Raw genomic sequence first — 17647 nt, 5'->3', positions numbered from 1 at the left:
TCATGGCATCATCTAAACAAAATGCTAATAAGCATATTCTTTGGCATGCATAACCACTTAGCAATGTTAATAAACATTTTCCTTAAGCATACTACGGCGCTAATAAGCATCCTCTATCCAGGGTACACATACAACAGCGCTAATAAGTGTTTCTGACATTCATCAAGTTCAATGACGCTGATAAGCAGTCCTATAACATTTACAAATATCTATCGTGCTAATAAACACGTTCTCAACCTACATACAATAGTCAAGGGCCAGGCCTTATCAGTATAACTCATGCTTCTTATTTAAACTAGCAGATAAAACACACATGACTCATTTAAGCAATTATACACATGACTATATTAATAGTTACCCAACCCTGAGTCGAGCTTGTCTTTAGAAGTGAATGTACATGCCCAGTCCAACATCAGGAACCCTTAAACCTTGGCTGCTCTGATACCAAGTTGTAACGCCCTGCTAATTAGGGACCATTACCAAGTGTGTTTAAAACCAGTGCTGGACTTGCTAAACAAGTCATTTGGACTAAACATGTGATAAAGCCATTAAGGGTTTAGATATTAAAATTTTTGATCAACTCATAAACATTTCCATTTAGTTAAAAACATGTTCTCTACATGGGATCCCAAAAACGTTAGTTTAAAAGCTTATTACAAAACTCAGATTACACAACAAGCTGACCTAAGCGGCAAAAGTTGGGTTTAACCCTAGTCCCTTTGAGCATCTCGGCCGTGGTGGTCGAGCGGAATGCATATGTACATACCACTACTAATGCCCTCCGACTCATGGCTGATTGAGCTTTTCTTTACCTATACCTGCACCACAAAGCACCTGTGAGCCAAAAGACTCAGCAAGAAAACATAATCAACAGTTCACTGAATAACACAACCATTAAACAGTAATAACTAAAGCCCGTACATTCGTCAAACCCAATTGGAGACCATAGAGTCTCACAAGTGCATGTTGCACTTCTTTTCAAGTTGTTGGCATCCGAGCCAGTCAAGTGCATGTCGCACTCCCAGGGTCGCCCAGCCATGGTGGCCTGCACTCCACGTGCATTATGCTAATCTTAGCTTATAAACTAAGTTCCTTAAGCCCTTGACTTATAAGTCAAGCCACCACGTGCCTCCAACTTATAAGCTGAAGCCTTGGGATTCTCAACTAATAAGGATCTCCTAGAGCCCATCATATTCTCAACTAATAAGTTGATCCTCACTTAACATCCTAATAATACCTTAGTTTATAAACTAAGCTTCACAGTCATAACAGACAGCCACATGTTTCATATAGCATACCTGTCAAATAGTCACACAATGCATTATAATACATTCACTCAACAGTCATAAGCATAATCATAATTATGCACGTTACAGCATACCTAATAAAAAATTCGCAACATAATTATAATCATGTTCATCACCTTAACTAAGCTCTAATCATGCATTCACATAACAGGTGCAGTTTTCTTACCTTTGGTCCGAATGCGGGTTACTAGAGATGACCCTCCGAGTACGATCCCCGATTCAAGCCCTTAGCAAAAACCTAGTCACAAACGCGATAAGGAAGTTCCCATCAATAACAAGTAAATAACAACTTCCAGACCAACTCTTAGCCTCTGGGACATCAAATTCCACTTAACAAGCCCAAATGGATAGGTTCCCAACCTAAAAATCCCATTTAAACCAAAATTCCCCTTAAGGGCCGCGGTCCCTCACACCTGAGCCGCGGCCCGCCTCTAATTCCAGAGGCTCGGCCTCACTGGAAACCAACGCGCGCCGCGACGCACCCCTGTGGTGCCGCGACCCGTCCCTACCTTCGAGCCCTGCTGGCTCAAAAATCCATTCGCAGGCCGCGGCTGACCACCATGAACCCAGAAATTTTTGGGTTTTTCTTCAACCGAACCCAACCAAAACCCATCCAATTCCACCCTAACCTTCCAATTTAGTTCCCACAATTATCACAACCCTTTCCAAAAACAAAACCCAGCCATATATCATAATAAAACTTATCAAAATCTATAAACTCAACCTTCCAACTATCTAACATGCATCAACACCATAATTCTAAATTATTCAGCATAATTAACCATAACAACTTTCAGTTTAGAGCTCTTACCTCAGCTGAGTTGAACCACTTGAGCTAAACCTCTGCTTTCCCAAAGCCTAACACCTTGATTCCTAGACTTTACTCTTCAACTTCCCAAGAAAAATCCTCAAACCTCCATAGCACATAGAGAAAACGAGAGAGAGAAATGGAGCTGCTGAGTTCTTTTTTTTTCCTTTAGTTTCCCAACCCTTCTGATAATGTCCCAGCAATCTAGGTCCTAAACTGAAGTGGAAATGACTGAATTGCCCCCTTGCCCTTTGCTTATTCCTCAAATGCTCACAAGGGCAATTTCGTCCTTTGCCTTAAATCCCGCTCTCCACAATTTGCATCCTATAATTCCCGCTACTTCCGATATTCTCACACGGTTACCAATACATTCCCATTACCCACTAATTCTCGGTAATGTACTAAATTACTAGAATACCCCTAAGCTCACCCCGAACCGGGTATTAAGACCCCGTTGTGACTTTCCCGCTAACTTGCTCATTGGGATCGCCTCTCGCCAAGTAACCCAAATATATCCACATAATAATGTGGTCTCAATCACACAAACACATATTTGCATTCATACCCCAAACAGGTCAAATTACTAAATTACCCTTCTTATAAGAAACGAGCCCACGTACACATATTTAATATCTCTAACATATAAGCATGATTATATTATAATATAATTCACATAATAACTCAATTATTGCTTCCCAGCCCGCTAATCCAGGCACTAAGCCATATTAGGAAATTTGGGATGTTACACACAACCTCAAAGGAGGAGGACAACTGGAGTAACAATCAAGGAACCCTCCAGCACCCCGCGAGCTGCTGCTCCCCCCGCCCCACTGGGAAAGGGAAAAAAGAAAGCTACCGAACCTCTCGAGCCTCTCGATGAATCTTCGGATGAGAACGGTACTGATCTCTCGCTCTTAGATAGTTTGCCGATTCCCTGTCACTTGTTTGACGGGGACGACTATTTTAAGTACGCTCCCAATTTAGATTAAGACTTCTTCATGCCAGATAAGTCTATAAAGTATATAATGTAGCGACCAGTAATGATAGCTCGGGTCTTTTACTTATGATTTTCTTTGTTTCTTTTCCTGACATAACATACTCAGTCATTTGTACTATCTCACTGTTCGTGCATTTTCTTTCTTGTAGACATGGAATCCGAAAACGTGTTCGATATGTACTGTGATCCCAAGGCTCCTGAAGCTCCTTCGAGCAAGAAGAAAGCGAGCTGGTGGCATCAAGGGGAAAGCAGTAAAGCGCCTCTGGCCAAGAAAACCCATACTGCAGACCCTTCAGCAGACGTACCCTCACCAAATGCAACACCACCTCCTTCTCCCCTCGAGCAGCAAACTCCGCCTGTTCCAGTCGGGTCGACACCTTCCCCAACAGCTCCAACTGAACAGACTCAGCAGACTGCCCCTGCTTCCACAGGGGGTGACATATCGAGCCGTGCCCTGAGATCAGCCAAGGACAGGAGGGCCAAAATTTTGAAGCATGAACGTTGCTGAGAAGCGATGTCTAGGACAGAGACGATGGACATCGACCAGATCTTAACCCGCGCTCTAAACGAGCTCGCAAGTGTAAGTTGTCTTTTTCCGTGGAGACTAAATCCTTTTATTTATTATAGTCAATTTAACTTTTGTGCTAATCGCAGGCAATGCTAACCGTGACTTTCGGCCGTCTCCACTCGGGAGCCATCACTGAACAGTCCAAGACTTCCGAGCAACGGCACATTGAAGAACTCAAAGCTGCCGAAGCAAAATATGCTAAACAGCTTGAGGTGGCTCAGAAGACAAATGCAACACTGCTCGAGGATAAGAACAAGCTGGCTGAGGAGTAAGGGAGAAGCAGACTACTCTGGACAAGGCCATCGAGCAAAGAGACCAGTTTAAGGAGTCTAACCGCATCAATTACTGCGGGGCTAAAAAACTTGAGGAGGACCTGATTGCGAGCAGACAGGAGACTACAAAGAAGGAAGGTCGGATTGAGGAACTTGAAAAAGCCAACGCCAGCAATTTGGAGAGGTACAAGAATGCCATGGTTAAGTGTTTCTATGAATTCTGGAAACTCAACCAGGAGGCCAACTTCAGCTATCTTCCCGAGCGCACGAGGCATGCTGAGATAGTGTAACACCCTGGTTACCCCAGAACTGTTACGGTGAACGATGAACTGGAAATTTGACCCGCTACCCGAGTCCTTCGGTTAAAAACGTGTTCTAAGTGTTATTAACAGGCTAAGGTGAAAAAAATCAAAAAAAGGAAAGGATATGTTTTATTTAATACATAAAATTGTTCATGGGCCCACAAGAACATTTACAAGTTATTTACAACTCAAAAAGGTCATTACTATTTCAAAATTATAAACCCGCCGACCTAAGCAGAAAAAATAGGGTAAACCCCCTAGTTCCTCCGAGAACTCCTTAGCCGTGGTAGTCAAGCGGCTGCATATGTACACATCACCACCTAAGCTCTCCACTCAAGGCTGGGTGAGCTTTTCTTTCCCATTACCTGCACCACATAGCACCCATGAGCCAAATCCCAGCAAGAAAACACAGTATTGTATGTAAATGTTATCAAATGATTATCATTATAATCACACAGAGCTTATAAACAGATGAGTGAATATCACTTGAGGTTCTAGACAACCATACTGAGTGACTGACAAGCAAGTCGCTAATTTCAACAGAAGAGTGGCTGCTAGGTAAGCCACTAGCCTTAAACAGATGAGAGACTAATAGGTAAGTCTCTAATTTAATAGATGAGTGGCTGATGGGTAAGCCACACCAGCGCTTATAGTATTCATCGAACTTGAGTTCGGTCTGGCATTAATGCTCTTTGAGTCATCCAATGTAGATGTCGATTAGATCTAATCTTTATTGGCTTGCATTGAACACGCTAAGGCCGTCCTGACTTATGAGTCAGCACTGTGTGACCAGTGCCCAGTACCACTGCCGAACTTGACTAATGAGTCACAACTTCACAGTTGATATTGACAATTTTGCCAAATCTGACTAATTAGTCAATCCATGCACAAGTGAGCAATATTTGCTAAGCATTCAATAATCAATCCACATCCACATTTACACAATCAACATGCCTCATGAACAATCATGCGTGTCACGTATGGGGTGCAGTTTTCTTACCTCTTGTTTGAGCGAGAAATAATAATAAGAACGACTCCTGAGAACGATCGACCTTTGATTCCTTAGCGGTTACCTAATCACAACCAATTATAACCTCCATTAATGAAAAGCAACATGGATAGGGTCTTAACCTAAGCACCACTCTCGGGACCTCAAAACATACCCACACGGTGAGCAGATTCGATCTTGGGCCTTAAGGATTGAAACCCCAAGTCAAGAACCCTTAAAAATACTCAAAACAGGACATTGAAGGAACAGAGTAGCGCTACAGCGCTGACCCCTAGCGCCCCAGCACTATTCTCAGAACCCCCAACACGCCCAAAAGACCCCTGTGTAGCGCTGTAGCGCCCTAGGGTGGGCGCTACAGCGCTACCTCCATACCTGATGCCCCCTGAAACCTCCTTCTTCATCTCCTTCGATTCCAACCTGTTTCCAATGCTTCCAAATCCCATTTTTGATGCCAAATGAACCCAAAAACCATCCTATCACACCCCAAACATCACAACCATAAGAACCCTAGCCAAAACTCCCAACAAAACCAAGATCTCAACCTAGAAATCACAACTGTAAAACATAACTAAAACAAGGAAAACTAGGGAATTCTATGGTTAGAAACTTACCCAAAGCTCAGCTTATGATGCTCTTCAATGGAGGAACACATTCCCAAACTCCCAAGGCTTACTTCCCAAGCTTGAATCCTCAAGAATGGTTCAAAAATCACAAAGAAAACTGAAGGGAAGATAGGTATGGGAAGGCTCTTGAATATACTCTGTTTTCTCTCTTCTTTCACAGCCAAAAATGGTTATATCTACCCTAAGGGTGAAATGACCATTTTACCCCTAGGTCAATTAATAGTTTCTAAAGGCTCCCAAGGGAAAAATTGGTATTTTCCACCTATCTCGTTAATCATAATTAACGCTCTCCAATTTTCGCTATTTTCGATAATCTCAAACACCAATAATTCATATCCCGTTACCCTTTAACTCCCGGTAACGCTTTAATCATTAAAATCACCCCGAGACTCATCCTGAGCCCCGAACTTAAACCTGTTATGACTAGACTGCTAATCAATATTCCAAGATCGTCTCATTCCGAATAGCTCGAACAAACCCACATTATAATGTGGTCTCAAAAACATATCACCGACATGCATACAATTATACCCTCAACGGGCCAAATTACCTTCACACCCCTGTAATTAAAATGTGGACTCACATGCATGCATTTAACATCATACTATAATATAATTCACATATACATGCATATTTTCATTTAATGGCATAATTAAACAAGTATGGCCCTCCCGGCCTACTAATCCCGCCATTAAACTAAATCGGAGAATTCAGGGCATTACAACTATCCCCTCCTTACTGAAATTTCATCCTCGAAATTTACCTGAACAGCTCGAGATACTGACTCTGCATATCTGACTCCAGCTCCCAGGTCGCTTCCTCGACCTTGCTGTTCCTCCACAACACCTTAACCAAAGGTATGGTCTTATTCCTAAGGACCTTATCTTTTCTGTCAAGTATCTGAACTGGCTGCTCCTCAAAGGAGAGATCTGGCTCAAGCTCCAAATCTTCATAGCTCAAAATATGACTTACATCAGATACATACCTCCAAAGAGCTGAAACATGAAATACATTATGCACGGCCGACAACGCCGGAGGCAAGGCCAATCTGTAAGCCACTTGACCAATCCTCTCCAGGATCTCAAATGGACCTACAAATCTAGGGCTCAGCTTTCCTTTCTTCCCAAACCTTCTCACCCCTTTCTGTGGTGAGACTCTAAGGAAGACATAGTCTCCCACTTGGAACTCCACGTTCTTGCGATTGGGATCTGCATAGCTCTTCTGCCTACTCTGAGAAGTAAGCATCCGAGCTCTAATCTTCTCAATAGCCTCACTGGTCCTCTGAACTGCTTCAGGACCCAAGTATCTCCTTTCATCTTTCTTATCCCAATGAATGGGAGATCTGCACTTCCTACCATACAGCATCTCATTAGGTGCAACCCCAATGGTAGACTGATAACTGTTGTTGTAGGAGAACTCTATCAAAGGAAGATACTTGCTCCAAGATCCACCAAAGTCCAGCACACATGCTCTCAGCATGTCTTCCAATATCTGAATCGTCCTCTCAGATTGCCCATCTGTCTGAGGATGATAAGCTGTACTGAACTTCAACTGTGTCCCCATGGCTTTCTGCAAACTCCCCCAAAACTTGGAAGTAAAAGTAGGGTCCCGATCTGACACGATCGACCTAGGTGCTCCATGGAGGCGCACAATCTCTCTCACATAGAGATCTGCATACTGGTCAACTGTATATGCAGTCCTCACTGGCAGAAAGTGAGCTGACTTGGGGTAGCGATCCACTATCACCCAAATAGAATCATGCTGACCAACAGTCCTAGGTAAACCCACCACAAAATCCATTGTGATGCCTTCCCACTTCCACTCTGGGATATCCAGAGGCTGCAATAATCCTACCGGCTTCTGATGCTCAGCCTTGACTTGTTGACATGTCAAGCACTTAGCTACATACTCTACTACATCTCTCTTCATCCCTAGCCACCAATACAATGATCTCACATCCTGATACATCTTCGTGGTGTCTAGATGCAAAGAGTTAGGTGTAGTATGAGATTCATCCAGAATCTCCCGCCTCAAAGCAGTGTCTAGAGGAACACATATCCGCCCTTTGTATCTCAACAAGCCCATCTCAGACACTGTATAATCTCTAGATGCTCCAGCCAGGACATCCTCTCTGATCTTGATCAGCTGTGGATCACTCAACTGACCCTCTTTGATTCTCTCCAACAGCGTAGACTGTAGCGTAATGTTAGCCAACTGGCCCACCAGCAACTCTATACCAGCTCTGGTCATATCATCTGCTAACTCTCTGGCTATTAGCCTCATACTATGATTCTGTCCCAGACCTTTCCAACTTAAAGCATCAGCTACCACGTTGGCTTTTCCTAGATGATACAAAATATCACAGTCATAATCTTTTACTAACTCCAGCCAACGGCTTTGCCTCATATTAAGATCTTTCTGGGTGAAGAAGTACTTCAGGCTCTTGTGGTCTGTATTGATCTCGCACTTCTCTCCATAGAGATAATGCCTCCATATCTTTAAAGCAAAAACCACCGCTGCCAACTCTAAATCATGAGTGGGATATCTCTTTTCATACTCCTTCAACTGACGAGAAGCATAAGCTATTACCTTCTCTGATTGCATCAAAACACACCCTAAACCCTGATGAAAAGCATCACAATAAATCACAAACTTCTCCTGATCTGTTGGGAGACTCATAATCGGAGCTGTAATCAACCTCTGCTTCAGTTCCTGGAAGTTGTTCTCACATTTATCTGACCACACAAATTTCTGACTCTCCCGTGTCAGCTCAGTCAATGCGCTAGCAATCTTTGAGAACCCTTCCACGAAACACCTATAATAACCTGCCAATTCAAGAAAACTCTAACTTCAGAAGCATTCTTTGGCCTTGGCCAATCTTTGACTGCTTCAATCTTTGCTGGATCTACCTTAATCCCCTCCTTACTGAAAATATGCCCAAGAAAGGATACCTGAGACAACTAGAACTCACACTTCTTGAATTTAGAAAATAGTCTGTGTTCCCTCAGTCTCTGTAGAACCAACCTCAGATGTTGCTCATGCTCTGACTCAGACTGAGAATATACCAGAATATCATCGATGAAGACGATCACAAACTGGTCTAGATAATCCTTGAACACTCTGTTCATCAGATCCATAAAAGCAGCAGGGGCATTAGTCAATCCAAAAGACATAACTAGGAACTCATAATGCCCATACCTGGTACGAAAAGCAGTCTTCGGTATATCTCCCTCCTTGACCCTCAACTGATGATAACCAGAACGGAGGTCGATCTTAGAGAATACCTTCTTACCTTGCAACTGATCAAACAGATCATCTATCCTTGGCAAAGGATACTTATTCTTAATTGTCAGCTTATTCAATTCCCTGTAATCTATACACATTCTCAGAGAACCATCCTTCTTCTTCAGAAACAGAACTGGAGCACCCCAAGGTGAAAAGCTAGGTCTGATAAAACCCAAATCTAACAGCTCTTGCAACTGTACTTTTAACTCTTTCAACTCAGCTGGGGCCATTCTGTAAGGCGCTCTAGACACTGGCTTCGTCCCTGGTGCCAGTTCTATAACAAACTTAATTTCTCTATGTGGTGGCAACCCCGGCAAATCTTCTGGAAACACATCTAGGAACTCACATACAAGTCTAGTATCCTCTGGTCTCACTGGCATGACCTGAGTGGTATCAACCACACTGGCTAAGAATCCAATGCAACCTCTTTGCAATAGATCCCTGGCCCTCAACACAAAAATCATAGGAATGCGAGGTCCATGCACAACACCAACAAACACAAAATGATCCTCACCTTCAGGCTCAAAGGTGACCATCTTCCTTCTGCAATCAATGGTTGTTTCATACTTTTCCAACCAGTCCATACCCAATATCATATCGAAGTCAGTCATAACTAACTCTGTCAAATCCACTGATAACTCTCTGCCCTCTACTGTCACTGGCAAAGATCTGACCCATCTCCTGGATACCACTAACTCTCCAGTGGGTAACAAGGTTCCAAACCCCACAACATAAAAATCACAGGGTCTACACAATCTATCAATAACACTACTAGCAACAAAAGAGTGTGTAGCACCAGAATCAATCATTACATTATAAGGGGTTCCAGCACTAAGAAGCTGACTTGTAACAACTGAGGGAGAAGCCTTAGCTTAAGTCAACGCGAACACTCGAGCTGGGGCCAAGCTGTCCGCCTTCATGGGTTCTTCTTTTCTTACCTGAGGGCAATCCTTCTTAAAATGACCTACTGCTCCACACAAGTAGCATGCCTTTTCCCTACACTCTCCCAAATGACGCCTCTTGCATCTAGGGCATTTAGGACGCCTCTTCCAGGCTTCACTACCCCCTAGACGACCCATTGTAACACCACGGGGCCGCCTATCCGGACCTGGAACTGGGAAGGTGTCAGGAACCTTCCTCTTATGATCACTAGGGCCTACACCCCTACCAGAACCCACAAATGGAGGAACTGTCCGCCTAAAATCCTTCCTGGCTGCACTGTCACGACAGATTTTGTTCTCTGCACTCTCAGCTGTGAGTGCCTTCTCCACCACCTGTGCATAGGTAGTAACCCCAGCCACAGTGGTAATACGTACATCACAGGCTAATCTGGGTTGTAGCCCCTGAAGGAATCTCTCTCTCTCCTGGTCCCATCAGTGGGCACCAGTTCCTTGGCAAACTTTGCCAAACGATCGAATTTCAATTCATACTTAGTGACTGACAAACTTCCCTGAAGTAGCCTGATGAACTCCTCGGCCTTCGCCGCCCTGATAGCACCATTATAATATTTTTCATTGAATAGAGTCTGAAACTCTTCCTAAGTCAGAGCATTAACATTCTTGGTCTGGGTAATTACTTCCCACCAAATCCGGGCATCCTCCTGAAACATATAAGTGGCACAGGCCACCCTCTCATTACCAGTTACCCTCATAAAGTAAAGGATAGTGGTAATCATGCTCATCCATTGTTCAGCCTTGGCAGGATCTGCACTGCCTTAAAAAATAGGAGGTTGTTGCTTCCTGAACCTTTTATAAAGAGGTTCCCATTTACTTCCTACCTCAGGCAGCTGCTCTGCTGTTGGCACCGACACAAGAGGTGCCTCTGATACACTAGCCACCGCAGGCACTTGTTGCTGTCTCAGGAGACGAAGCTCCTCTCCCTGCTTCAACACTGTAGCCTGCAGATCATTAAACAACTGCTGCCAGTTTGCAGGAGTTGGCTGTTGAATCTGAGACTGGTCATTTTCCTGACCCTGACTGTTATTATTATTCTGGCCCTGATCACTTTGGCCAGCTGAAGTATCTGTCTGCCCTGGATTCATTCTTATTTGACACCTTGCTAAAACATTAATCAATACGGTCGGTCAGGTAGTAATAACTAAACCTCTTGCTGCCTTATGGTCCAAGAACAAGCAGACAATTATCGTATTCCACAGTCATACAATTATACAGGTAGATACATGTGTATAGCATTTAGAACTCAGCATGTATCACATAATAATTCATAATCAACAATACTAATGAGTATGTTCCAACAATTTTAGTACTAATTAGCACACAGTTGCTGAGGGTATCATATTTCAGGGCACAGGTTCAACATGATGTCTCATGCATACAAGTAAAGCATATATACTATATTTAAGCATTTATACATATAACTACATAAATAGTTACCAAACCATGAGTCGAGCATGACTTCAGTGATGTGTGTACATGCCCAACCAATCTACAGGAACCCTAACCTTGGCATGCTCTGATACCAAGTTGTAACGCCCTGGTTACCCCAGAACTGTTACGGTGAACCGGAAATTTGACCCGCTACCCAAGTCCTTTGGTTAAAAAAGTGTTCTAAGTGTTATTAACAGGCTAAGGTGAAAAAAATCAAAAAAAGGAAAGGATATGTTTTATTTAATACATAAAATTGTTCATGGGCCCACAAGAACATTTACAAGTTATTTACAACTCAAAAAGGTCATTACTGTTTCAAAATTACAAACCCGCCGACCTAAGCAGAAAAAATAGGGTAAACCCCCTAGTTCCTCCGAGAACTCCTTAGCCGTGGTGGTCAAGCGGCCGCATATGTACACATCACCACCTATGCTCTCCACTCAAGGCTGGGTGAGCTTTTCTTTCCCATTACCTACACCACATAGCACCCATGAGCCAAAGCCCAGCAAGAAAACACAGTATTGTATGTAAATGTTATCAAATGATTATCATTATAATCACACAGAGCTTATAGTTCTTAAACAGATGAGTGAATATCACTTGAGGTTCTAGACAACCATACTGAGTGACTGACAAGCAAGTCACTAATTTAAACAGAAGAGTGGTTGCTAGGTAAGCCACTAGCCTTAAACAGATAAGAGACTAATAGGTAAGTCTCTAATTTAATAGATGACTGACTGATGGGTAAGCCACACAAGCGCTTATAGTATTCATCGAACTTGAGGTCGGTCCGGCATTAATGCTCTTTGAGTCATCCAATGCAGATGTCGATTAGATCTAATCTTTATTGGCTTGCATTGAACACGCTAAGGCCGTCCTGACTTATGAGTCAGCACTGTGTGACCAGTGCCCAGTACCACTGCCGAACTTGACTAATGAGTCACAACTTCACAGTTGATACTGACACTTTTGCCAAATCTGACTAATTAGTCAATACCATGCACAAGTGAGCAAGATTTGCTAAGCATTCAATAATCAATCCACATCCACATTTACACAATCAACATGCCTCATGAACAACCATGCATGTCACGTATGGGGTGCAGTTTTCTTACCTCTAGTTCAAGCGAGAAATAATAATAAGAACGACTCCTGAGAACGATCGACCTTTGATTCCTTAGCGGTTACCTAATCACAACCAATTATAACCTCCATTAATGAAAATCAACATGGATAGGGTCTTAACCTAAGCACCACTCTCGGGACCTCGAAACATGCCCACACGGTGAGTAGATTTGATCTCAGGCCTTAAGGATTGAAACCCCAAGTCAAGAACCCTTAAAAACACTCAAAACGGGACTTTGAAGGAACAGAGTAGCGCTACAACGCTGACCCCTAGCGCCCCAGCGCTATTCTCAGAACCCCCAATACGCCTAAAAGACCCCTGTGTAGCGCTGTAGCGCCCTAGGGTGGGCGCTACAGTGCTACCTCCAGACCTGATGCCCCCTGAAACCTCCTTCTTCATCTCCTTCGATTCCAACCTGTTTCCAATGCTTCCAAATCCCATTTTTGATGCCAAATGAACCCAAAAACCATCCTATCACACCCCAAACATCACAACCATAAGAACCCTAGCCAAAACTCCCAACAAAACCAAGATCTCAACCTAGAAATCACAACTGTAAAATAGAACTAAAACAAGGCAAACCAGGGAATTCTATGGTTAGAAACTTACCCAAAGCTCAGCTTATGATGCTCTTCAATGGAGGAACACATTCCCAAACTCCCAAGGCTTACTTCCCAAGCTTGAATCCTCAAGAATGGTTCAAAAATCACAAAGAAAACTGAAGGGAAGATAGGTACGGGAAGGCTCTTGAATATACTCTATTTTCTTTCTTCTTTCACAGCCAAAAATGGTTATATCTTTCCTAAGGGTGAAATGACCATTTTACCCCTAGGTCAATTAATAGTTTCTAAAGGCTCCCAAGGGAAAAATTGGTATTTTCCACCTATCTCGTTAATCATAATTAACGCTCTCCAATTTCCGCTATTCTCGATAATCTCAAACACCAATAATTCATATCCCGTTACCCTTTAACTCCCGGTAACGCTTTAATCATTAAAATCACCCCGAGACTCATCCCGAGCCCCGAACTTAAACCTGTTATGACTAGACCGCTAATCAATATTCCAAGATCGTCTCATGCCGAATAGCTCGAACAAACCCACATTATAATGTGGTCTCAACAACATATCACCGATATGCATACAATTATACCGTCAATGGGCCAAATTACCTTCACACCCCTGTAATTAAAATGTGGACTCACATGCATGAATTTAACATAATATTATAATATAATTCACATATACATGCATATTTTCATTTAATGGCATAATTAAACAAGTATGGCCCTCCCGGCCTACTAATCCCACCATTAAACCACATCGGAGAATTCGGGGCATTACAGATAACCCGCTGCGCTGCTCGCCTGGCGGAAGAAGAGAGAGCAAGGATACTGGTGTGGAAGGGGCGGACAATGAAGCTACAACTGTCGTTGACCAGGACACCCCTCAAGATCCTCCTGCCTCGTAGTCTAATATTTTTCTTTTATTCTTTTAAATACTCAACCTACGGGTCATGATGTAGAGACAATATATTTTTTGATTGCTGCTCGGGCAGCTACTTTTTCCTTTTATCAAACAATTACATCCGAGTAGTAACTGCTCGCGATGTAAAAGGTTTCCCTAAGATATTATAATATTTACATTTTATTATAACATCTGTTCGCATGACCGAACTTAGCATAGTACTTTGGTTTGATTTAACAAAATACAAAATTTTGAAAAATACTCTAAGTACCCTGACATGCTTTCAGTTATTTTGCTCATGTGTTTACATACCTTTCGATATGCCTTGCTTGCTAGATGCCTTATATGCCCCCCAAGTGATTGAGGAGCTTTAGGTCCTTAGTCACTTGCCTTGACCAAAACCTGTTCGAACATTACTGCTCGAAGAAAATAATTAAAACAATAATACAGCAAAACAACACACGTAATGAGAAAATACTTGTAATAAATACAATAATTGTCAAGAATGACTGGCTGCGCACAGTCCCTTATATTTCTCGTAATAAATGGACAAAACGTGTATGTATGAGTGATCAATAAGATCTTACACTTATAGCGATTAGTCACATAAAATGACCAACCTTTTTCATAACTTGTAAAAAGTAAAATTAATACAAGCCAACTCTTTAATAAGAATTGTTTATTGATAGTACTTGCGCAGGTGTTCTCCATTCCAATAGCGAGGAATGAGATCTCCATTTAAGCGAGCAAGTTTGTAGGTGCCTGGATGGAGAACTTCTTCAATCTGGTATGGTCCTTCCCAATGAGGTCCGAGTACTCCAGCAGCCTAGTCGCGGGTAGTTAGGAAAACTCTTCGAAGTACTAAATCTCTGACGTTGAACTTTCTTTCACATACTTTAGAGTTTAAATATCAGGCGACTTTTTGCTGGTATGCAGCTACTCGAAGTTGGGCTTGTTCACATTTCTCATCGATCAAGTCCAGGGATTCCATCAATAGTTGGCTGTTAGATCCTTGATCGTACGTTATCCTGCGATGTGAGGGTGGATCTAACTCAACAGGCAACATAGCCTCATACCAATATGCCAAAGAGAATGGAGTATGGCCTGTTGCTGTTCGGTGGGAAGTTCTGTACGACCAAAGGACTTCAGGAAATTGCTCTGGCCATGCACCCTTAGCTTCTTCTAGTCTTTTCTTCAGGGCATCCTTTAGCGTTTTATTGACTGCTTCGACTTGTCCATTTGCTTGGGGATGAGCGACTGAAGAAAAGCTCTTGATAATCCCATGCCGTTCGCAAAAGTCTGTGAATAAATCACCATCAAACTGTGTGCCGTTATTTGAGATGATTTTCCTTGGCAATCCATAGCGACAAACGATGTTTTTGACCACAAAATCCAGCACCTTCTTGAAGTAATTGACGGCAACCACATCATATTTGATGCCACCCTTTCCTGTGGGTAAAGATGCGATTAAGTCTATCCCCCACACAGCAAACGGCCACAGACATTGCATCTGTCTCAGATCATTAGGGGCTGCTCGCGGGATTTTTGAGAATCTCTAGCACTTGTCACACCTCCGTACGAATCCCATCGAATCCTCATTCATTGTTGGCCAGAAATACCCTTGCCTCAGAATCTTCTTCGACAAACTTTGCCCCTCAGCGTGGTCCCCGCAAAAGCCTTCGTGCACCTCTTTCATCAATTCTTTGGCTTTCTCTTTCGAAACACATCTAAGGAGTGGCATTGAGTATCCCCTTCGGTACAAGATTCCATCGACTAGGATGTACCTAGAAGCATGTCGCTGAAGGGTCCTAGCTTTGTTTTTGTTCGTTGGTAACACGCCTTGCGTCAGATACTCTACGTATGGTGCCATCCATGTATCCGCCACATGGATCACCAGAGTGGTGTCCTCTGCTTGGATGCTTGGTACAGATAGTCGTTCAACTGGCACTATGTTTAGAGTATCAGCATCTTTTGCACTTGCTAACTTGGCCAAAGCATCAGCGTTGGAATTCTGGTCGCGAGGTACTTGCTGAAGGGTGTATCTGTCAAACGGTGCTAATAGATCCTTTGTTTTGTTTAAGTAAGCAATCATCTTTAAACCTTGGGCTTGGTACTCTCCCATGAATTGGTTTACCACCAGCTAAGAGTCACTATAGATGTCAAGTATCTTTATATTCATGTGCCTGGCTAATCGTAACCCAGCGAGCAACGCTTCATACTTAGCCTCGTTGTTGGAAGCAGTGAAGTCAAACCTGATTGCACAGTGAAATCGAAGCCCTTCAGGCATAATCAGGATCACCCCCGCGCCTGCATGATGCTCATTATAAGAGTCATCTGTAAACAACTTCCATGAGGGAGGTTGGTTTTGAGATTCAGGCTCATCAGGATTTTTGGTCTGCTCGCTATCTGTAAGTTCAGTGAACTCTGCAATGAAGTTAGCCAGGGCTTGTCTTTTCACCACTGCTCGTGGTAAATAAGAGATATCGAACAGCTCAAGTTTGACTGCCCATTTCAACAATCTTCCCGCAGCCTCTGGCTTTTGCAGCACTTGCTGTAGAGGCTGGTCGGTCAAAACTGTGATCGGGTGGGCTTGAAAGTAAGGCCGCAACTTCCTTGAGCCTAAAATTAAGTAATAGGCTAACTTTTCAATCGGTGGATATCGCAGCTCCGCTCCAATTAGCCTTTTGCTTACATAATAAATGGCCTATTTCATGCCTTCTTCTTCCCTTACTAAGACAGCACTAGCGGCATATTCCGTAATCGCCAAGTAGACAAACAAGGTTTCCTCATTGACCGACTTTGATAGGATGGGTGGTTGCGCCATGTGAGTCTTCAATGCTTGGAATGCCTGCTTGCACTCCTCCATCCACTCAGATTTCTTGTTGCCCCTAAGTAGATTAAAAAATGGAACACACTTGTCCGTTGATTTTGAAATAAATCTACTTAGAGCAGCAATTCTTTCGGTCAAACTTTGAACATCCTTAATCTTTACTGGTGGTTTCATATCGATCAGGGCTTTGATTTTCTCGGGATTGGCTTCAATTCCTCTCGAGTTAACTATAAATCCCAAGAACTTCCCTGATCCTACTCCAAAGGAGCATTCAAGGGGATTAAGCTTCATTTGATATTTGTTCAAGACGTTGAAGCACTCCTGCAAATCCTCTATATGCACTTCTGCCTTCTTTGACTTTACCAGCATATCATCGACATAGACCTCCATGTTTGTCCCGATCAGCTCCTTGAACATGTTGTTGACTAGTTGCTGGTAAGTCGCACCAGCGTTTTTCAAACCGAAGGGTATTACTTTGTAACAGTAAAGCCCAGTATCAGTCCAAAAGCTAGTGTGATCCTCAGTAGGGGGTGCATACTAATCTGATTATATCCGGAGTATGCATCCATAAAAGAGAGAATCTCATGCCTTGTAGTGGCATCGACTAGTTGGTTGATCCTAGGGAGTGGGAAACAATCCTTGGGGCAGACATTATTGAGGTCTGTGA

At 43.0% G+C, this 17647-nt stretch overlaps 1 protein-coding gene across 1 annotated transcript; it reads left to right on the top strand.

The window, feature by feature from the left end:
- Positions 1-3263: 3263 nt before the first annotated feature.
- Positions 3264-3620, top strand: LOC133817558 (lysine-rich arabinogalactan protein 18-like). Its single transcript, XM_062250111.1, has one exon. It carries the CDS (start codon positions 3264-3266, stop codon positions 3618-3620), a length of 357 nt encoding a protein of 118 aa, XP_062106095.1.
- Positions 3621-17647: the final 14027 nt, after the last annotated feature.

This window comes from Humulus lupulus, chromosome 1, assembly GCF_963169125.1.
Source record: "Humulus lupulus chromosome 1, drHumLupu1.1, whole genome shotgun sequence".
NCBI classification, from domain to species: domain Eukaryota; kingdom Viridiplantae; phylum Streptophyta; class Magnoliopsida; order Rosales; family Cannabaceae; genus Humulus; species Humulus lupulus.
Note: the sequence above shows the minus strand (reverse complement) of the source record. Positions and strands in the feature narration are given on the sequence as shown.

Coding starts and splice junctions, on each gene's coding strand:
- LOC133817558 (XM_062250111.1), top strand. CDS start 3,264: ATGGAATCCGAAAACGTGTTCGATATGTACTGTGATCCCAAGGCTCCT.